The sequence below is a fragment of the Vigna umbellata genome, chromosome 1 (assembly GCF_029865625.1).
Source record: "Vigna umbellata cultivar VRB3 chromosome 1, Vumbellata_1.0, whole genome shotgun sequence".
NCBI classification, from domain to species: Eukaryota; Viridiplantae; Streptophyta; class Magnoliopsida; order Fabales; family Fabaceae; genus Vigna; species Vigna umbellata.
In genome coordinates, this window is record NC_142165.1 from 108,835,166 (window position 1) to 108,858,745 (window position 23,580).

The 23,580-nt window shown below is 30.1% G+C and overlaps 4 protein-coding genes and 1 non-coding gene across 6 annotated transcripts; 3 read left to right on the forward strand and 2 right to left on the reverse strand.

Annotated features, from left to right (window-relative positions):
• Positions 1-4,114: 4,114 nt before the first annotated feature.
• TRNAT-CGU (transfer RNA threonine (anticodon CGU)) lies at positions 4,115-4,186 on the forward strand. The gene has a single exon. It is a non-coding gene; the product is annotated as a tRNA-Thr (tRNA).
• Positions 4,187-4,370: 184 nt separating this feature from the next.
• LOC124820692 (nuclear transcription factor Y subunit B-1-like) lies at positions 4,371-6,778 on the reverse strand. 2 transcript variants are annotated; one of them, XM_047292445.2, is made up of 2 exons: positions 6,666-6,778; positions 4,371-5,238 (listed from the first exon to the last, which is right to left on the reverse strand). In XM_047292445.2, the coding sequence occupies exons 1-2, from the start codon at positions 6,721-6,723 to the stop codon at positions 4,634-4,636; spliced, it is 663 nt and encodes a 220-aa protein (XP_047148401.1). In that variant the 5' UTR covers positions 6,724-6,778; the 3' UTR covers positions 4,371-4,633. The 2 variants fall into 2 exon arrangements, with proteins under 2 accessions (XP_047148401.1, XP_087961664.1); XM_088105538.1 differs by lacking the exon at positions 6,666-6,778 and adding an exon at positions 5,350-5,699.
• Positions 6,779-9,379: 2,601 nt separating this feature from the next.
• Positions 9,380-13,054, forward strand: LOC124821054 (nudix hydrolase 2-like). Its single transcript, XM_047292868.2, has 9 exons — positions 9,380-9,538; positions 10,219-10,549; positions 11,204-11,269; positions 11,396-11,533; positions 11,682-11,759; positions 11,837-11,887; positions 11,992-12,026; positions 12,349-12,457; positions 12,692-13,054. Exons 2-9 carry the CDS (start codon positions 10,361-10,363, stop codon positions 12,890-12,892), a joined length of 867 nt encoding a protein of 288 aa, XP_047148824.1. The 5' UTR covers positions 9,380-9,538; positions 10,219-10,360; the 3' UTR covers positions 12,893-13,054.
• Positions 13,055-14,050: 996 nt separating this feature from the next.
• Positions 14,051-14,868, reverse strand: LOC124821066 (nuclear transcription factor Y subunit B-3-like). The gene has a single exon (XM_047292877.2). It carries the CDS (start codon positions 14,772-14,774, stop codon positions 14,331-14,333), a length of 444 nt encoding a protein of 147 aa, XP_047148833.1. The 5' UTR covers positions 14,775-14,868; the 3' UTR covers positions 14,051-14,330.
• A 5,120-nt stretch (positions 14,869-19,988) lies between these two features.
• Positions 19,989-21,604, forward strand: LOC148207089 (uncharacterized). Its single transcript, XM_088116200.1, has 2 exons — positions 19,989-20,250; positions 20,985-21,604. Exons 1-2 carry the CDS (start codon positions 20,037-20,039, stop codon positions 21,278-21,280), a joined length of 510 nt encoding a protein of 169 aa, XP_087972326.1. The 5' UTR covers positions 19,989-20,036; the 3' UTR covers positions 21,281-21,604.
• Positions 21,605-23,580: the final 1,976 nt, after the last annotated feature.

A 23,580-nucleotide genomic window follows, 5' to 3' on the forward strand; every position in this document is an offset into this window, starting at 1 on the left:
AAAATATGGGTTTAAAAAGGATGAAATTTAAAATAATTAGTTATATTTTAAAATATAAATTTTAATTTTAACTACTTAGCTATTAATTTTTAAACATTTTTTTTTAATTTATGTCTGATAATATGTTTTTTAATCTTGTTTAGTTGTTTCTTGTATTTCTTTTATGATATAATTTGATAATTATGAAGTGAATGTATTTAGACCAATTTCAATTGACGAAATTTTGATTTTGAATAAATTTTCCTTTAGTTTTATTTTTTTATTTTTTTTTTTCCTTTTAGTTTATTTATCAATATTTTAGGGTTTCATATGTTTAATCGAGTGACAACATTATTGTCTTACTTGTTTTAACTTTTTATTATTGTTGTTGTTAATGTTTTGATTGATTACGTTACTAGTTTAGGATATTTTGAGGTTTGAGACAATTCTCGTTATTCTTCCAATTTTAAATTTTGTAGTGCGAATCAAGCAATTGTTATGTAAGGAAAAGTTGAAATAAGATAAATAGTTTTGAAGAGTTTAGTGTAATTTGACTTTGCATGTTGAATATTTGATGACTAACTATTGAGATTCAGCTTGAATTTCTTTTAATGTTTTAATAAATTTGAGCGGTGATAAACCATAACTTATTTTATAGATGAGTATGTGATTTATAATCTAAAAAACACCTTTTTAATAAAGTTAATAAAATTGTTAGTTATTTTTAAGCAGAGTTCAATAGATCTTTGATGTTTTCTATAAAGTGTTTTTAACAATAAAATATAATCATGGATATGTTTCTATTATAAAGCAATAGTTTTATAAGTATATTATGTGCAAATATTTTATCTAAGAGACATTGTAGCACATGGTAGTCCTTTGTCTTTTATGATAATCAATATTATAACCACACAATATGCCCACACACTTAAATTAACATTTTTTTTCCAAAAATCCTTATATGATTATTTTGTTTTAGACATCATATTTCTATCTTCACGACCATCAAGAATATATTCTTAAAATTCATGTTTTTATGTGACTTGAAGAATATCCTAAAGCCACTGTATGTCAACAAGATCTTTGACACACATTATGTCAAGTCTAGAAAGACTGCATTATGTATATAGTTCTTTGCTTTACTCTAATTTGGATAAAAAATCTATAACATAGTTAGTTATCATAATGTTGCTTAGAAAAAGAAAATTTAAACATTTAATGTTGTATTAAATGCATTTAATTTAATGATGCATTAAACACATTTAGTGTTACATGAAATACATTTAATATTACATGCATTTATTGCAACATTTTTTCTTTCGGAACTCAAAGATAAAGATCTTACCTGAGTTGAATCTTCTCAACAAGCATAAAAAAATTACAATAACTATATTTTTAACAACTCTATATAAAGGAACATCATAAATCGAAGTCACACGGATAAGTTATCTAAAGTTTTCAAAATGTTGCTAATCTTAAAGCTTAGATATTTTAGTGTCCTAAAAATTCCATAAACATTGTTTTTATTCATTAACGAACCATAATAATTCATAGTCATTATAGTTGTTAAAAGATGTTACCTCTCTCCCTAATTAATGAAGTTATATGGTCTTTTAAATCACCTTTCTTTTTAAATCATTGTTTTAGTCATAGTTATCTTACAAAAACAACTCGAATCTTAGGATTGTTACTCTAAATAATACTTAGATTTTTTAGCTATATGTGATTATATTTCAAAAACTACTATATGTTATATAACCAATAGCGATTGCATTTAAAAAAATCCTTTCAAATTTTAGTTATGATCGAGTGTTTAAATTATACTTAAGTTGTTTAGATATGAGTTGCTATATTGTTGTATCTTTACAAAATTGGTATGCTTAGTAAAACTTGGTTAGTTATCAAAAGTTTGACATAATTTGTCTTTGCAAACAAATCAATATAAGAATATATAACATAAGTTATTGTCTCCTTATGCTTGTTTATATTGCATGTCATTAAATATGAATTAACAAAAGAAAGTGAACATTTACAGACTAAGTTTTTGAAAATAATTAAAAGATCATCTATCAATTTGAGAACACCACGAGACACAATTTTGTGAAAATTGCCAAAAAAGTTTTAATACACAATTGAACATCTCTTTATTGAGTACGTGACATGCTTTTCACATCTATGAGAAGTTTTTATGCCTTATTTGTTATACTTATTAGCTTTACATTACAGTAAATGTCATGTTAGCTACACGAGTAACACTCAAACAATAATATTTATTACACATAAATAACATTGTTATCCAAGCATAAATTTGACACTTAAAGTGCCAAAGTTGATCACTTAATTTACGACCTAAACAAATATAAATATGTTACATCTCTATTTAAGAACTTTCATTGCTCGAGCGACGATGAGTCAATAACATGCAATAGATTTGGTAAATTAGTAGCTTAATGCAAAGTCACATTATTAAAAAAAAAACAGTTGTGACATACGATAAATGAATAATTATATTTATGCTTTAACTTTAATGCTTAGATGTTGTTATCACTTATGTTGCATCATTATTTACATCTCTAAAATAACGATTAAGTAAGTTTAATGTTACTTAATCTATACCAGATAGTAATACACCTTCATAATTTTAAGTGACATTCTCTTAGTTTTTTTCGTAAGTTATAATTTAAAATTATCATTTTGTTATTTAATCATATAAGATACTTAATTACCATTTCATACTTAATTACCGTTTCACTGTTCTAACAATTATGTAGCTTGAATTATGATGGTTGAAATACAATCACATGTTGTGAATGATAAATGTTGTATAAGATGAGATACGTCCGGTTGTAGTAACCTACAAAGTATCAATAACAATACATAAATATTTTTTAATAAACTTATAACTATAAATGTTGAGGTATTTGAAGTTGAACCATACATAACATAATTTAATTTATCCGTATTCCCAACTATATTTTCATATAAAATAAGTAATATTTGAATAAAAATAAATGATAGTATAAATAATATATTTATATTTTGTATACAATTATATTCGTAATTTTCGCCAGCGCCGTATATTTCATGTAAATATGCTCGACGTCTTAACCTACAGCCCCACCAATATCCAACTCGGTCCGGTCATGTATCCGGTTTCCGGTTCAAACCGGTGAACCGAATTGGTTTTATAATTATAATTCAAACTACATCAGTCACATATTTGATTATTTTTTATTTTAATCCTATTCATTTCTAACTACCCTGTTCGTTAACATTTTATATGACAAACAACAATTTTACAATTCTATATCCATTTCCAAAAATGTCACGATTAATTAGAAAGTTTACAAAAATAAAATAATGAATTTAAAAAACAAAATATTTTTATGCAAATATCCTAAAATGCACTGAATTCTATACTTAAAAAAAATTAGTATTAATAAAAAAAAGGTAACTAAAACAAATATATGTTTATATACAAAAACTTATATGCATCATGATACTTTGATTTTCTTTAGTAAAATAAAAAATATTTTCAATTTATGCGTTCATAATTAAAAATTATAAGCACTGCCTACAAATACAATTGATTAATATTTTAGACGATAAAAGTATTTTCAGTGTTTGAATCCTGAATCTTGATAATTTGACTCTTTTCAAGCATTTTGCATGAGTTAGTGTATTTTTGACTATGCATATCTTCTCCATGTCCCTAAAGCTTAAATGTTATGAAGCATGTTAGAGAATTTGTGGTTGAAAGTTACATGCAGGAAGAGGCAATAAATGATGCAATTCCCCTGCTGCACGATAAGAGAATGGGAAGAGAAATGTTGTGTACTGTTTGACTGCAAGAACTGCTGCTTCGGTTCCACTCATTAATTTATTACTTAGCTACAAAAGAAGAGACTCCAACGAATTTCAAGAATTTTTTTCATTTCCTAAGTCAACTGACTCGTCAATCTCATCAACCACCTGACACAATAGTAATGTCACACCACACTCTTCTCGACCATCTCACACATTGCTCACATTAATTATTTCAACCCAAAATCAATGCCTCCACTCATATATTTTATATTTTATGGAAAATTCTTATTCAATTTGTTAAACCTTTTTTAAATTCATTTCAGCCGTTGCTTCCATAGCATAGTGGTAGTGCGTTCGCTTCGTAAGCGAAAGGTCGCGAGTTCGATCCTCGCTGGGAGCTCTTTTTCTTTTCCTTAATTTTTATTTATTTTAAAATAGCATGAAATGGGATTTAATTTTCTTTTTCTAATATCAAAATACCATTCTCCAACGACAAAAGCATAAAGCCATCTTTATATGTTAACGAACAGTACTATCTACCAAGTATCCCATTTTCAGTGGCTGAAACAGTGGCAAGTGGCAAATTTAAGGGAACGAACAACAGACAAACAACATTAAACAACATCAGAATATCCAAAACATAAGCGAAGTTATTGCATAGATTAACATAGAGATGATTAGGATTAGGAATATAGCAACTCCTTAATCCCATCCATTATAAGGTTGACTACCAACAGTACTCTAATCACCGAGAGTTAAGCTAGTTGATTAAAGTCGTCGTCGTCTTCTTCTTCTGACTCGCACTCAGTACTACTCGACACTCGTCTTCATCATCATCATTATTAGTTCACATGGAGCGAGAACTCGGTTCAGTGCTAGGCATTCCATGGTGATGAGATGACGCAGGGTTTGGTGGCGCAACGTAAGTCCCCATGGCAGGAGCATAGTATCCATTGGGGTGAAACGGTGGAGGCACAAAAGCAGTGGGAACGCCAACACCCATAGGGGCGTATTCAATAGTCCTCTTCCCCAGTGATTCACCTCTCATGGAGGTTCGGTCACCCTCGAGCTCACGATACCTGTGAAGGTACATGGTCAGTGGTTCCATGTAATCATCAAATCCAAGCTTGCTCATGGCCCAAAGCACATCCTCAGCAGTTATGGTCTTGCGCTGTTCCCTCTGGCAACGCTCATTTGCCTCTCCGGTGATAAAGCTGATGTACTCAGACACGCACTCTTGAATTGTTTCTTTGGCATCATCAGAGATCTTGGCATGCGGGGGGAGAATCTTTCGCATGATCCTAATCACATTCGCGATTGGCATAAAACGGTCTTGCTCCCTCACGGTGCATTCGTTGTTGGTCTCATCTGCTGCGTGGTTGTTGTTGCTGTTCTCTCCAGATGCCTGCCTCACGTTCGTGTTGTTCATGTCTGGCACTGACAGCTTCAGCCCTGTGAATACGTGAAGGTTAAGGTTATGTATGTATGCAAACACACACATATATATATACACACACACACATAGTACTTTTTTCATTGATTTTATGTTACCGAAAAAACTACCTGAAAATGAATCGGGGGTGGATAGATAAAGTTAAGGGATAGACGTCAGGTTTTAACGAAGGTGTGAAACTGATATGACCGAAAGGAGTAAAAGGAGTGAGACTCACTTGAGAGCTTCAAGTTGTGCTTTCTTGAGAAGAGGAATATGGGGAAAAGGACAAAAAACAGCTCTCAAGTCATAAGATTTATATTAAAGAGGACAGAGGGATTCAAATAAACGGTCCTCTTTTTCACGGCTTTATTTTGTTTTCATGCATTCGTCAGTGTGAAACGCATTTCAAAGACAAGGGGCTGGCTGCATCTGCATGTAACGCACCAGGATGGTCCACACTCGTTTTTTCTTTCAAACTTTGCCATCTCAACACTCAGAGAATCCTCAAGTGGAGATAAACTTTTGTTTGAAGCAGAAAAATGAAAATAGTTCATCCACACCAGCACCATCCAAATCACATTTTAGAGAGAAAACTAGAGTTCAATAGAATGCATGATATGTATACTATGATAATGCATTTCTCATAAAAAAAAAGAAGGGTCTTTAAAAGTTACAGGACTTAGGGCTTGTTCAAAAACATTAATGGCTGGATTGGAATCTGCATATAATGCATGTAGATATATTTGTAAGCCCAACACACCATGGCCGGGAAGGAGGGTAAAAGAAACTTGTGGTATGGAGACAGATCCTTGTATTCTGATATCTGATGCTGCAGAATGCATGAATGCCACTTGTAACAAGCAAGTCAGTAATTGCATGCATGCATGCGTGCCACTTGTTCCATTCTAAAATGTAAAGCCATAAACCACTATTGTCATCATCTTCATTTCACCTTGTTGCTTTACTGAAACCAAACCACTACGCAGGCTCGCACTCAGATTAGGGAAACCGATGAAGAAAAATAAAATAAACTCCGCAGCTTCTAAGCTCAAAATGATGTATACCCACACACACACACAGATTTTGCGAGAAAGAAAGAGATCAGGAAATTAAATGCTGGAAATTAATGAAAGAACTGAATCCACTGAAAACATCACGGGTCAGTGGATTTGGCAAGAAAATTAGGTGAAGACTGAAAAGAGAAATAGGTTACATGCATGGTAGAATCACCAAGACAGCTACTGTATATTAAATATACAGATATATTTCAGAAGTATATTAATGTATACTGCTGATGGAGTCACTTATAGAGATATATGAAGTTAAAATATTGAAACAAAAATGGATTAGAAATGAAAAGAAAGATAAAAATGAAGCAATAGAGAGAGAGAGAGGGAATAAAAATATTGGTGGTGTTATCCACATAAATATTTTAATGGTTTACCAGCAGAGTTGGTGGTGTTGGGGAGCTTGCGGTAGCCATGAAAGCCTCCATTTTCCATGGTGACAGTGAAGTGATTGAAAAATGAAAATGAAAATGAAAGGGTTGGGTTGAGAGATAGCGTTGGAGTACTTGGCAAGTGTCGGGATTTATAGAACTTGATTTTGGAACGACGTGTCACTGAAGGCGATGCAAACGAGGAACGCGGCAATAGGCAATAGCCGGTCACAGACAGTAAGACATCCGTTATAAGGATCGGTCCTTTCGGATTGCGGACAGTGACGAGACCGACACCCGTAGGTTTCTGTTTCCCTCCCGTATCGCATTAATGTAATCTTTAAATAAAAAGTTAAATGGTTTTGTTGATGGTTTCGAAAAATTAACATTTAAATATATTTACCATTAAAATTAATGACTACTTAACTTTATCATTTTCAAAAACAATTTCACATAATTATTATCATTACTTTGTCATTAAAATATATTTCCTCTTTTAATTTATTATTTGTTATGATGACAAATGTTTCACACGGTGTTCGTTTTATGGAAAGTCATGGAACGTAAGGGCAATGGTTTAATAATAGCTTCCTTGTGAAACATAGACTGGGAAAGAAGAGTTGATAGACTGGGAAGGTAATATTGTCTCACTTAATAAAATATATTTTCAAATTTTATTTTTGGATTGGAAGAATTATTTAGATTTGAAATATATAATATAACGTGTGGGAAAAGCATAGAAATAAAGTATCTAAAATGACAACTTGAAAAGAGTGCTACACATGGAACATAGACACCCTTTTAATAGTTATAAATTTACACTGCACATTATTATAATTTTCTTAATGATTAATAAATTATTATTAATGACGATAAATTTGTTAATAAACATAAATTTACCGACATTTGTTTTATAAATATTCACAAATTAATTTATTGAGGAATATTTTTGTCAATAATTTATAATCACAATTATTGAGAATTAAAAATGTCGATATTGTCAATTGATTCTGAATTATATACTAGGGATGTTACATATATTTTAGAATGACAGAAATACGAGAGTGAAGAGCAACTTTGATTTATTTTAAATTTTTGAGTTATGCATTTTAGAAATAATGTAAATAGACTGAATTTATTTCTTAATTATTTTAGTAATTTTAAAAGTTTGTAATTGGATTATATTTTTATTAAAGTTAGGACTTGGTTTAAACTCCGCAAGGTTTAAATATCAAAATTTTTAATTGGCACTATGCGTTAAGAGGATTTTGAAACATTTTATTCTAAATGCGATTAGTGACATCCTAAACTGGGGCGTTACATTTTAGTCGGTAACTTATCATTACAATTATCATTTGTTAAAGTTGTTAGCATAAAGCGTCGAAAAATTACAAATTTTATGGTCGACAAATGCTTTTGTCAATAACTTATCATTATAATTTGCAACGATTTTATTTTGTCAATAAATTTGTTTAAATTTGGGTAAGTTTTTTTAATACTAAAGAAAGACGAATGAAAAGAAAATTAGAACAAAGGAAGAAGAGAAAAGAAGAAAAGGAGGTCAAGGTGACGTGACAGTGGCTCAGTGGGGACACGATAGAGGGTGAAAGTTAACGCAGAGACACATTCGTGATAAAGGACACACTAATGACGAAAAGGCATGTGGAAGACATGGATGAATGTTAGTGACTAAATAATGACACAAAGGTAAAGAATCTTAATGATGATAGTTGTTGGAGTTAGAGAAAAAGGAAAAAGAAAGACAACCAAGAAAAGGATGAGGAGGAGTTGAATTTGATGACAATCACACGGTGACGAATATGAGAGGAGGAAGATATGAAAAAATAAAGGAAAGAAAATAGGAGGAAGAAAGAGACACAATTTTCGTACTTTATAATAAATGTTACTACCAACTTAAATTTATCAATAATTACCAACGAATATTTACTAACGGGTACTTATAGACGAATTCACTCACATGTAGTTATTAATGGATTTTTCCACCCATCAATAAAGCTTATTGACGACTACTTTACTGATTAATTTTAACTATTGATAATTTATTGATAAACATAATTTATAAACAAATACTTGTTATTATAGACAAAATACATTATTAATAACATGTGATTTTCTCAATATGTTTACATTTATTTTATAATGATTTGAGAACTAAAAATTGTTAAATTATGTTCTGAACGTAGTACTTACAAACGTAATACAGTAACTCTCAACTTCAATCTTGTGAACAAATATTCATCTTGTATATTCCTTTTATTTTTTTTCATGTTTTTTTGTTTTTTGTTTGTCATTACAAAGATTTCAACATCTCTTTAGTATTAAGTACACGAGTCAAGACTCTGGAGCTATGCAAATCTTAAAATAAATACCAAGGGATTGTCATAATTTAATTTTATAATGGTATTATACTTTACTAATTAATTTTAAATTCGTATTTATATATGATTTGATGTTTATTTATATGTTTATTAAAAAAAATAGAAATTGAGAAAATAAATTAGAAATGTTTTAAAATTTATCATTAAGTTTTATGAAATAAATTTGAAAAATGATTATAGGTTTAGAAAGTAGATATCTGGAATTAAGTTTTAAAAATGTGTTAATTAACCTAAATACTAATATTCAATAATCACTATTGGACGAGAGAAGGAAGTAAAGTAAACCCAGGAATATAGTTGCGGCACGTGTGTTGTATTTTGTTTTCAGAAATTGCGTGGTGGTAGTGAGCTCTCTCTTAATCATATCTCACACTTTCACATTTTTGGTTAGTCTAATTGAGATGCATTGAAGTTATTGACATGGTTAGGTAGCATAGCAGAGCAAGCCAAAAACAATCTCGTCTGACCGACCATTCAACGGTATTAACAAAACAACCTCAAACTATTTGCACTTCTGAATTTCATTTTTCTGTTGCCTTTCTCATGTAAGTGTACTTGTTGAATCATTTCTTCATTGTTGATGTTCCTTCTATACCTTGTCATGTCGAGCACGAAATCAAATGCAAATTCTTTTGCTTTTCCGATTAATTCTTTTGATTGCTTTCAGCCTTTCTCAGCTTTATATCAACACTTCTGTTCTGCCCTGCCCATTGTCAAAGTCTTCGCTTTTGTTTCACGATTTTACCTACTTTAGTTAACTGTCTTTTTAACCCTTTTTTTGGGGTCTGTGTCTGTCCACAGCCAGAACCCATATGTCAATCAGTTTATTTATCACAGCCCTTGTCAAGTAAAAAAGAAAATCCTTTTTTTTAATTATTGATAGAAGCATCTTTGTAGTCTTCCCCAAAGTTTTAAACTGCAGTTAAGATTTTGGTGTTGTGGGAAATTGAGAACAATACCAGTCAATATAGCCAAAATTGACGTTGCAGATACTAAAAACCCTTGACATTTTTCTAATGTACAACACTTGGGTGGTAAACCGTTTTCTAATAACCTTGGTCTTTTTGAAACTGAGTTGAAAGTTGAAACAAGTAATTCATGCTTCTATATGAATGTGATAGACTACTGAAAATTGGTTTCTATGTTTTCCATTCAATCAGGAAAAAGGGCTGTGGAGACTGAGTGCTACCCTTTGTTTTCACTCTGGGTGGTGTTCCATTTTTATGAGGAATTTAAGCCTATTAGTTTTATTCCCTTGGCAGTTAGCACCAGAGAGTGGCAACCCTTGTTCCTGTTCCATCCATGTCAACCTCGATAGGTTCATCCCTTACAGAAGGACAAACGACTGCAGAAGATCAAGTTCCAAAGATTGAACTGCTAACATGGACCGATGATGAGTATGATGGTGTTATTGTGGAAATGGACAAACCTATGGATTCTGCAACCTTTTTGTCTATCCTCAGGGCTTCAATTTCACACTGGAAACAGCTGGTAGTCTCTCATATGGATTCTTCATAGTTAAGAGTATCTTCCTGCTGATTTTATTCATTGGTTGGATGCATACTGGGTCATTTGCAAACCAGGCACATGGCTTTTTCCATTTTAAAAATTGCATGTATATATAGGTATTACATGTACTCCAGTTGTCTGCAAAGGGCAACAAAACAAGCACTAAAATTGAGTTCTAGGTGATTGCACCTCTGGCACTAAAATTGAGTTTCTTCTTTTTCATTAACTGTCGTTGACTATGCATCACTTTCTCTTCGTATTCTCTTTCATTTTGGTAATACCTGAGTTTACCCAAAAATATAATTACTTTTTCTGATCCTCAATACAACAATGGAGTTATCTGCATAAACAACCTTCATTTCAATCTGCGCCGGTCTTAATTGACTTTATCCATAAACAATGAAGTTTTCATAAAGTCAATTTTGTTTGAAATTAACTTCAATGTTCATAAAACTAAATGTATTTGTCATAGGGTGCAACTTAATTGACTCACAAACTCACAATAGGGACGATTCACAATATGAAAAATATTGGTTAGTATTTGTTATACAGTTTATCTTGACTACTTCTACTGGGAATCTAGAATCTTTCACCATCTTTATTTATTTGAGTTATTGACTCGACACTTTCTCGTAGGGCAAGAAGGGTGTTTGGATAAAATTGCCTATTTATCTGGTCAGTCTAGTTGAAGCTCTAGTTCAGGTGACTCTTTTTCTCACTTCGCTAATGATGGTTACACTTCTGAGGTTTGGTTAATGGTTGATGAAAAAATGAATTCAACATCATGCACTAACTTTTTCGTATTAATGTGGCACATTTTCTGTGCAGGAAGGATTTTGGTATCACCATGCAGAACGAAAATATTTAATGCTTGTATACTGGATTCCTGCCTCTGCAGATACTATTCCAGCAAATGCCACACACCGCGTGGGTGTCGGATCATTTGTCGTAAATGAAAAACAAGAGGTATTTCCGTGATCACAAAGTAGTGCAACCACATGATCAGGATGTTGGATGTGCTAAATCCTTTCTCCATTTCCTAATGCTTGAGATGAAATCAAATCTATGGGCATTTGGTGTTAATGATTCATTTCCTAACTTTTCATGATCTTAGGTCTTAGTGGTTCAAGAAAAGACTGGACATTTTCAAGGAAGTGGAGTCTGGAAATTCCCTACTGGCGTTGTTGATCAGGTAAATGTGTTGAATATCTTGACACTAGTGTAGGAAGTTACGTTTTTGTATATATTCTACTCATTCAACTTATGCAGGGAGAAGATATTTGTGCAGCAGCAGTGAGAGAGGTCAAGGAAGAAACAGGAGTTAGTAATCTCTGTTACATTAGTCATTAAATTGAATATATGATTGACTGTAAAATTATCGTTCTGATCTCAACCTATTGATTTTGGATTCTTTCAATTTTCAGGTTGATGCTGAATTTGTGGAAGTATTGGCATTCAGGTAGCATGTTTACATACAGATATTTCATTTTGTACATTTTAAAAGGAAGTTCCAATGGTTGAATATGGAGACTTAAGGAAATAGGGATTAATGAAAGGAAAATAAACACCAACACATATTGTCCCACATACCTAACAATAAAAGAACTGTTCACAAACTAGGACTCCTTCTTGGCCTTTAACGTGGTCAGGTTACTTGTCAATGTTAATAGAGATACCATGGTTTATGGGCTAGAATGTGTTGGGAAAACTTATTATTGTTGACTCTACAATTTAGATAACTGGAGTTCCTTTGTTCTTTCATCTGAATATCTGATAAACAGACAAAGTCACATGTCATTCTTTGAGAAGTCAGATCTTTTCTTTGTGTGCTTGCTGCGCCCTCTTTCTGCTGACATTCAAGTACAGGAACTGGAGATAGAGGCTGCAAAGGTACGAATGTTCTCTGTTTTCTGTGTAAAATGTTCGATGTTTTGGATCATAATACCATAATTTCTGTCATTCCTTTCCTTACTGCACATATGGAGCTTTCTTTTTCGGAGATCATTTTACTTTAACCCATGCAATTGGGCAATAAATTGAATTTCTTTCATAAAGAACTTGAGTAAATGTAAATTCATTACAACCAAAGACACATTGAATATTGACTTTTATTCTTTGATGCAGTGGATGCCATTTGATGAGTACGCAGCCCAGCCAATCATGGAAAAGTATGAGCTTATGAAGTACATCAATAATATATACTTAGCAAAGATAGATGGGCAATATTCTGGATTTACTCCTGTATCTACTGCGCCAAACTTGTCTAAGAAAAATATCTATCTTTATTTGAATGCTGGTGGCCTGAAGAAGAGCAATTCTTTGTAAGCATCGACAAAGATTTACACAATTACAATGGATTCAATCTCAAAAACTCATTATTATTTGATTTATTGTGTGAACAACAATGCAGATCTACATTAGGCAATTATGTTTACATTAGTTGAATAAGATTGTAATAGTAAAAGAATGAAATTTATTTAAGCCTGACTCAGTAAGTCTCTTAATTCGAAAAACAATTGCTGTGATAATGAAATTCAAGATGGTTTAAGAAAACTTGAATACTGATTTATGCCTAGTTTGATAAAATCTCCTCGAATTATTTTAGATTGTTGACAGTGATATAAGATGCATCATGTTAATGCACCCTTCCATTTGGCAAAGCAGAAAGAAAACAGTATCCGAAACATATTGAATTACAACCGTATACTGAAGAATTTGAAAATATCTTCTATCCTCTTTCATTCTGGAACCATTCATTCCCTTGACAAAAGGCCTGTAAATACTACACTACAGACAACACGAAACAACCATATATAGTAGATATCTTTCCGTTGAAAAGCTTTTAAATTCTCCAAGTACGTAAAATATGTGACTGAAATATTTATGCTACCATATAAAATCTAATTTGCTTTTGTCAATAACTTTATGACAAGAAACTGTATTCTAATATAATTTTCTTACAACTGATATTTTATTTTTATTTTTCTCTATTATATTACTCCTTCTATTTCCTGATTATTTATATTATTCACTCTCGATTTCTTTCTTAATTGTAAAAGATGTTGTATAACATTGAAAATGTAAAAAAAAGTATCGTGGGAATAAAATTGTCCATTCATTACCTTGTATAATAAGGGTTTAAGCTGTCATCATCTCACTTGTTCAGTTCATCATTACATTCATTCCTATCAGTTAAAGATTGACATATTTAAAACATTCATGTCTCTTCAAAGTATATCAAAGTGCTTCCAGTTTGGTTTTTTTTACTTGTAGGCTCAGCCATAACTGCAATACTCCATATCTAAAAAAAGGCTTTCAAAATAAATTTTAAACAAAAATATAGGAAAAAGATCTCATTCTTAAGTTTGTATAAGACTCCCCAAACCTTTGAGGCCTGTCACAGAAAAGCTGCTAGAAAACTTCTGGAAATATTTGCAGCAATGATTAGTTAGAACTCACAGGCCAAAGCAGGCAGCTTCAAAGTAGCTTAAATATTTGACCCTCTTACTTTATTTGGACCTCAAATGCAAACCACTTAGAAATTGAAATGTATACATAGTATATTGCAATTGAAACAAGCTAACAATTCCTACTCTTAGTTCCTATCCCTGCAGCAAACTAAGATGAAAAGGAATATAAAGATCCTAAATCCCTATAAGCATACATAATTACCTATATTCACAATAACAGCAGAAATTCAAGCAACAAACTTTAGCAGAGATCCACACATGTATCCTTTTTTATGTGACCGTCATGAATATGATCACAGTGGATTTGCATAAAAGCCAGTAGCACCATGGTGCTTCCCAATCATAGCAGTTTTTTCTCCTTCCATCTCCCTGTACTTGTGCAGATAAGCTTTGAGGGGCTCTGCATAATCTTCAAAGCCAAGCGAGGCCATGGCCCACAGAAGATCATCTCCGTTGATGGTCTTTCTTTTCTCTTTCTGACACTTATCAGAAGCCTCTCCTGTTACAAAACTGATGAACTCAGACACACACTCTTGCATGGTTTCTTTTGATTCTTTGGAAATCTTAGCGTTGCCCGGCAACACCTTCTTCATGATCCTGCCCACGTTGGCTATGGGAAGGAGCCTGTCTTGCTCTCTGCAGATTGAAGATTCATTCTTTCCTCCTCCTGACTCGTTATCAGATTCAGCCATCATACCATCACTGTGCAAGAACTCACCCACCAAACAAAAACTCATCACACACACATATATACGTGTTATTTCTCTTTCTATGAGTATTTAACATAATTATATATTATTTAAGATGGTTTCAACTAGAAGAATCTTGCAATTTGTGCATTTATATCCATGCTAGTTATGATAAAATATCAACACTAACACTGAGCAGGGGCTCCAAAAGTGGTAGGGTATCTGTACTATTCTGAATAGTGAGGTAAATTAATTGGTTAGTTTAAAGAGAAAGTTAGGTGTTTAGAAGGGAGAAAAGTTAATAAGGTTGTTGGATTATTTGAATGCAGACATATAAAATGTCATTTTTTTTAGGTTGGATAAGAACATTGAGTTAACAAGGAAGCTTACTTAAACTATCTTAATGTTTATATTATTTGGGCTTTTATTTTGTTGACCATTATTCCTGTGCCATGTGAACGGTTATTGGCCGTTGATCTACGAAATAGCTTCTTCACGTGTAAGTTTAACAACCCTTTGCAGCTTTGGGTCCTAATAATAATAATAATAAAATCTTTTTATATTTAGTTTGCGTGACTATTTAATAAAAAGATTAACTAAATCAATTTAACACTCATTATTATTATACAGTAGCATTTCTTTTATAGTACGGCAGCTTTGCACACTAAAAGCTTACAAATAATTAAGTATACAAAATTATTATTAATTAAATAATATATATCATATACTTACATGAAAATTTCTCATACTAATTTTCTATATAATATATAATTAGTTTATTTCAATAAATATATTTTTACGTATTCATTAAATAGAGACAAGATCATAAAAAATATGGTGAATGTTCACAGTACAAATTATATGATTCATTTAAAATATTTGGGTAAATTTAAAACAGAGAGAGAATTATACTTTAAGCTGTGTTAAAAATTCTTTCTAAATTTGCTTTATTACAGTATATCCATTTATCTAATTTCTTTTATTACTACAAAAGTTGTTTACCAAATTTTTTCCAGTACATTTTTTTTTAATTTATCAGATAACACATTATACACTATATTTTCCGCATAGCCCGATTTGTTCTACATGTTAGAATTTGGTATTTGGAAAGTCAAATTCTAAACTTTGTTTTCACCTATCTGTCCTGTAACCGTGTATAAAAGAGACAATAAAAAATAAGTGCACCATGTATTTTTCTGATAAGATCTACCATAAATATTTTATAAATAAGTGCTGAAAATATTTTATTATTGATTTATTAATCAATGTAGGTGAATACTTGTATCATGAAATCTAATTTGTGGATATCACCTATTTGGATAATAAATAAATTTTTACTTATAGAAAAATATTTGTATTGATATAGAATATATAAATTAACCACGCATAAAAATAAGTATAGACTATATTCAACTTTTTTTTTTTTAAATCAAGAACATCAACAAGTACAAATATAATCATATTTTCTTTTTCAAATACTAAATATTGTTAGTTTATTTGATGTTGGTTTAAATACTCTTTTAATTTTTATTTTCGTCCATTTTGTTTAATATAAAACCTTTTTTTATGTTTAATCTGGCTTCTACTTTAGTAAAATATGTTCAATTTAGTCATTTGTCATGACATCGTTTAAATTGTTAAGAAATGATAAACAATGTATGTTTGTATTTTTTTTTCTTAATTTAAAAAAAGTTTTCTGCGTGACAAGTTAATATTGTCTCATGTGACAATGTCAAGTCAATGTTAGTGACACGTATCAGTGCTAGTGTCACGTGCCAATTCAATCCCAATTTTCGTTAATTTTGTTCTATTTAGTATCAATTTATGTTAATTTTGTTCAATTCAGTTCCAATTTTGTTTCTGTCTGAATTGAGACCAAATTTATTTTTTATTAAAATTCAAATTTTTATTAAATGTTTCATTTTATTATTTTTAAATAAACTCTAATGTATTATTATAATATAATTATTATATTTATTTTTTATTTTTCCTACATGTAAAAAATAGGGTTAGAGTTGGTTTAAAAATAATGAAAAAAATTTCTTTTAATTTTATAAATAATAAATATTTTTATTTCTAGTTTTAAAAATAATACATAAATTTCCTTCTAATTTTAAAAATAATGAAGAATTTATTTTATAATTTTAAAAATAATGAAAAAAATTCCTTCTAATTTTAAAAATAATGAAGAATTTTTCTTCTAGTTTTAAAAATATTAAAGAATTTTCCTTCTAAGTTTTAAAATAATGAAGAATTTTCCTTCTAATTTTAAAAATAATGAAGAATTTTTTTTCTAATTTTAAAAATAATGAAGAATTTTTCTTCTAGTTTTATAAATAATGAAAAATTTTCCTTCTAATTTTAAAAATAATGTTTTTTTTCTAATTTTAAAAATAATGAAAAGAATGTCCTTTTAATTTTAAAAACAATGAAGAATTTTTCATTTATATTTAAAAATAATAAAGAATTTTCCTTCCAAAATTTAAATTTGGAACTTAATTGAACAAAATTAATGATATTTGAGACTAAATTGAAAAAACCTAACGAAAATTGAGATTGAATTAAATACAAGACACAGACATGTGTCCATAAAACTGACATCACTAACATTGACACATGACATTGATACTAACTTGACACATGACACTGACTTGACACATGATATTGAGACTGACTTGACATGTGGTACTAATATTATCACGTAACATAATGTTGATTTGATACGTGAACAATTTTTTTAAATTAAAATAAGTGAAAAAAAAATTAAATCGAAAAATCATAAATTGACACGTGACACACGCCGTCCATCTTTTGTTAATAATTTAGATGAAGTGATGGAGAAAGACCAAATTAAACATAATTTACCAAAATAAATACCATATTGAAATAAAAAAAAAGTTTCACATTAAAAAAAATATGTATCAAAAGAGTAGTGAAGCTTTATGTTTTATTTTAAATAATGTGTAAGTATAAATTTTCCTTATTGTTTGATACCAAAGGAAAAATAGATATGCATTATTTTAGTGTTAAACTTTTGACTGTACAATGTGTATATATTTTTTATAAAAACTAATTTTATTTTATTGTATAAGCATTATATTACGTGTACCTTGTGAACCAACCAGTCAACGTAAATCCAAAGTGAGAGATCGGTCAACCTTCAAAAACATGTTTATAAGATATTTAGTCGTGATTGGGACAACTCTAAATAAAAGTTCATTTTATAATCTATAAAGACAGAAACAGATGTAAGGACATACATGATTGCATTTATTAACCATTTAAAACTTAATCGTGATAACATATCGATATTACTGATAACATTTATAGAAAAACATTTGAACCTTACAGAAAAATATGAACAATATGTATCAAGAAGTATATTTATCAACCCAATATACCGACATTATGTATTTTTATCTACTTTAAAATAAGTTTTTATTTAAGTTTTATTTGAAAGCAATTAAAACAATTTCATTTAAAATAAAAATAAAAATATTCACGATATTTATAAATACACGCGAAATACTTTTCTAACAATACTAAACAAGTAACAAAATAAATAAAGGGACAAGTACTTGTAAAACGACAGATAGCTTATAACTGATACTCGTTGCCGTTCCAACCATTACTACTTAATATATTAAATGCACGTGTAATATTTAATAAATACAACACATAATATTACTTTGCTTGTAAAATATGTATATTGAGTGTAATATTAATTAATTATTTAACAAATAAAAAATAAATAATATTTTTTAATTATCAAATGCATACACTGTTTTTGTAATAATTAATTTATATTTGATAACAAATTTCAAATTTTTAATATATATATATATATATAATGTTTATATGAAAAATCACATGTAGTAATCATAAAACAAGTTTAAAATGTTTTTTTTTAATTTTAATATTCTTAAGAAATAATATATATTATTTTGAATATGAATTTGTTTTATGAATTTAACTTCTTTAGTACTAATGAAAATTAATATTAATTAAATTTAGACTATATTATTAATATGATTTAAAAATTTTCACAAATATATTGATCTGTATTAACTTTATATAATAAAAATTCAAACTTTTTAAAATATTCAACAAGCTGACCGACTAACACACCACTAACCCTCTTCTAATAAAATCAGACTAAAATGTTTAACCCATTTTCAGTTTTTGTTTTTGAAATAGATGTTTCATACATTGAATATTTAATAGCAATATCCAAGTATTATTTTAATAACCTTATGCTTCAAATATTTTTTAAGAATTTTTTATCAATAGATTATTGCATTTAAAGTAGCTATAGCCATACACCATAATTGTTGACCTGCAATGTGTAGTTGAAACAGGCTTGAAAAAAAGAGATGGTCAAAGTAATGCCACCAACATTATCTCATGCTTAAAAGTTTCTCCACTTTATTCCTCCATGTTATTCAAATCCATTTCGATTTCCATCGTGAATTTATTTTGGTATTAATTCGGTTTTACTTCCATTTATCTTTATTTTAAATCATAAATATATTCATTTTAGGTAATTTTAAAAAATTGATGATTTTTAATTTGATCTTTAGTTTTGTAATTTATTTTTAAGGTACATATTTTATATTTTTTTATTATTTACAATAACTATTTGATATTTTATTTAATTATTATTTTATACTCTTATTTTATATGTACTATTGGTTAAAAATGGAATGAGATCATTAAAGTTGTAAGCGTATTGGCATCCGTAGTTGAGTCTCAAACTAGTTTTATTAACGGAATAAATAATTAAATTCATGATATATATACGTATAGACGATAATATATAGTAGGCCACCAACCTCATACCTTAACTTCCAACTTCTTTCTTCTCTTATTCGCATTCCTTAATTTCCAACCTAATTTTTCCATATTTATACCATTAATGTTAATCCCTTTAACATCAAGCATTCAAAAAACTCTTATATTATGCTTCATGTTTCAAAGCAAATATTAACTATTGCAGTATTTACTACATCACCATTTATCTCTCTTTTTCTTTTCAACCAATAAATTTGGTTTCACTGATTGTCAAAACCCACATTAAGACGTAATATTTGATTAATTAATTAATTAATGGGATAGGTTAACTAAACATCAAAGTCAAACCTACAGGGGCATTTTGGAAAATTTGAGAGGGCAATGGAATCACCCTGAGCCTTATATATACATGCAAATGAAGTAGCTAGCACCTGATAATTTGTTGTCTCTGGAGAGGGTTCAACGTATATATATATCTTTCTTAAAGTAGCCAAAGTTGATAAAGAAATTAACACAAAGATGATGAGCTACTCAAGCGGCTGCCACACCCTTGTCATGCTACTTTTGATCATCGTGGCCGCAGGAGAGAAGAACCCTTTGTTGGAGTTATTATCAAATAGAGATGAAGTGGTGCAGATTGCTGGCTATGGAGAGGAGAAGCTATCCACAGTCCTCATCACAGGTTCTGTTACTTGCCAGCCACAACACCAACCTCATGCATGGCCACTACAAGGTACATGGTTTTCTAAACTTATATATTATATAAGTATGTTGCATTCAAATATAGTTTAGATACACGTTTCTGATTTTCTATATATATATATATATATATATATATATATCACTTCATTAAATGTCATGTTAATAGCTAATTATCAACTTGCCTGTTCCGAGTTTATATATCAAACTCAGACGAAGAAGTGCGTGTTTGGGGGAGTGGTGTGTTTTGTGTGGAGGAGCAGGTTGGAAGTAAAGCAGAAGCAGATGTTTCTGATATTTAACAATGAGTTAATGGTTTTGGTATCTGCATTATCAATGTTTTTCTATGACTCAATGGTTTTGGTAGAGAGAAGAATCGATTATAATGTTTTGCAAAGCACTATGAGAGTTTTGTCTGAAAACAAATGGCAATATTATCTGCAGTTGGTGTTGCATTGTTTGGTGGCAAGCGAAGGCTTGTTTGGTAAAATTTCTGCTTCGGAAAACAACACAAGTTTTGATTATAATTCACTAAATCTCTTTGGTCATTATTGATCAGCTGTCTGTGTTTGATTGTAACAAATGAAAAAGCAAAATCAATTGATGGCAGACATAAAATACACTGACAACGAGTCCCAACCTTTTTCTGTCAAATAGTAGATGAAGGAAAATTGTTTTTCACCCCACCAATGGTAAAGCAAGGGAAAAATATAAACAAACACTAATCTTTATTATACATACGATGATTTAATTTATGATTTGATGCAGGAGCTTGGGTTGGTTTGAAGTGCCACAGCCATGGGAGAAAGTGGAAGGGGAAAGGGTCAGTGGTAGCTAGAGGTGTAACTGATGAATTTGGAGAGTTCATAGTAGATCTTCCTTCTCAGCTTCATGCTGTTCCTAACTTGGAAAAGGTATGTTCGGTAAAAATTGATCGGATTCCAAAGCGGTCATTTTGTCGAGCAGTTGGTGTGAAGAAACAGAAAGAATTGAGTCTGTCTTCCTTCGGCAATGGCATCCGCACTTACAACGCTGGAAACATAAGGATCCAGCATGCCACTTAATTTCCAACATCAATCTTCAACCATGCCTCGTTACGATGGCGCTTATAGTCACAGTATTGGGTTGCATGCGTTGCTTTTAAATGTCTGTGCATACTACATTCTCTTTCACTTTTGTAAAAGATGTTGTTTGTGAAAGACCACTGTTTGGTCATGTAGTTGAGAAGTTCTAGGAATTGTTATATACTTCATACTATTTTTCAAAGCGGTTATTCCCACTTGCAATATCCAACAAGGGGATCTTGAAAATTTGGGTCTGCTCTACCAAGAATTACCTTAATTTAGCTCAACTAACATTCACTTTGCAAGATATTGTTCTAGAGACGTGGAGTCTTTATGTCTTTTTTAAAACTTGGGTAACTAGAAAAATAATAATTTCATACATACAAATTTTTTACATTCGTTTAGTATTATTCTTTTTTATTTTTTATTTTTTTCATAAAAAATATAAAAAATTATTTTATCCTAAACGAATGTAGATATATATTACTCTCTCGTTACTTCATATCCTATACTTATGCATCAACACATGTCATGATTCCAACAATTTACAATAATATTTATTTTTTGAATTTGACTTCTAAAATAATCATTCATTTAATAGATTAATCAAATACTTAGTTTTCAAATATAAAAAACTCTATTTGTGGCAAATATCCTCTTAATGAGTCGAATCATTAGAACCAAAAACATCAATATAAAAAAATAAAATAAGAAATATGGAATATATATATAAAAGAGAAAAAAAGTGACTCCACATAAACTAAAACAATAATAACCTACATTAAAATTAATCTATAAATGTTTAGAATGTTAAATTTTATACAGTCAGATCAAGATAGCTCATAGATCAAAGAGTCAACTGGAGAATCAAGTGCTATCTTTCTTCTTTTGCCTCGTTCAAACACTCAATATATACTTTCAAAATAATCCAAATTATAAGGAAATATTTTATGCTAATATGTTTTGCACAGAAAAATGCCGTAAGTGCCAAAATTAATAAGGGCACATTTGACTGTAAATTAATTTTTAGGAAATATTTTTTTTTCGAACGTTTTCTTGAAAATATATATATATATATATATATATATATATATATTATTTTTCTTTGAAATAAATTAATCCGAAGTTGCACTAAAAGAAAAAAAAAAAACATTTTATAAACAAAACTTAACTATTCGACAAAGATTCTAGCTCAAGACATGACCATACATAGTTGAGGTTTCAAATGTCTTTTACACTTTATCTCTTGTCAATCAAGATATCAATGTTGCATTTTTTGTCTTCTAGTAATTTAGTCAAATGACCAAAGATATATAAGCTTGTTAATTGCATTTTTTTTACGTAAAATATTAAAAATGAAAAGGGGAATTTTTGGTGACAAGTCACGAATCTCAAACTTTAATTGGATTAAAAAATATATTGAGAAGTAAAATGTAGCCTAAGATTTTTGTTGAGACTAAGGTTTTTCTTTTAGTTAAATTAGAACGTACATTGTTTTTTTTTCTTAATTCTAATTAACAAGGTTGTTAAATAAAATAAAATAAATTCAAAATCTAATCTAAGAGATGAAAAGCAAACTTAATGTATTTGGTTTTATTCTGTTAGGACTATTACCCATATTCTCCCACAAATAACTAGGCGGTTGCGGATGACTTGTGGTTCGGTATTTGAGTAAATTTTAATATTATTTTTATTTTAAACACTTTTTCCTTTTTCAAATTGATTATTTTAATTAATATTCCCTCTTTTAATTTTATTTAATTTTAGACTTGAAAAAAACTCATGATCAAGTGTCAATAGAAGTGTTACTGAGAGAAAGTTGAGAAAAAAAGTGTTCGTGTGACTTCTATTCGGTTGAACAAGAAGTGTTACTGAGAGAAAGTTGAACAAGAACAAAACCAGAAACCCAAAACTAGCGTCTGAGAAGTCAGAACCAGTTGGCAGGTAAAACGGTATTGGCAAAAACTCAAAGAATGAATCAGTAGAAAACAAAAAGGAGGAGGCAAAACAATGAAATGAGCACTCACGAAGTGACTGGGGCCAGTCTATACGTCGACAAGTGGGAATGGTCGGCTACGTGTTCGATGTTTTGCCTCAGAGACACGAAGGCCTCTCGCACGTTGAAAGTTGAAAAACCCTTTCTCCTGTCCTCATCAGTGAATCATTTCTGAAACTACCATTCTGATGAATGGATCGATCGAGCGATGAAAAAAAGGACGGTTATGGTTCTGCACATAGCCGAATATAGCATGAACCATCATGGCAAGGACCTAGTGAAGTGGGCCCGTAGATGGTAGATC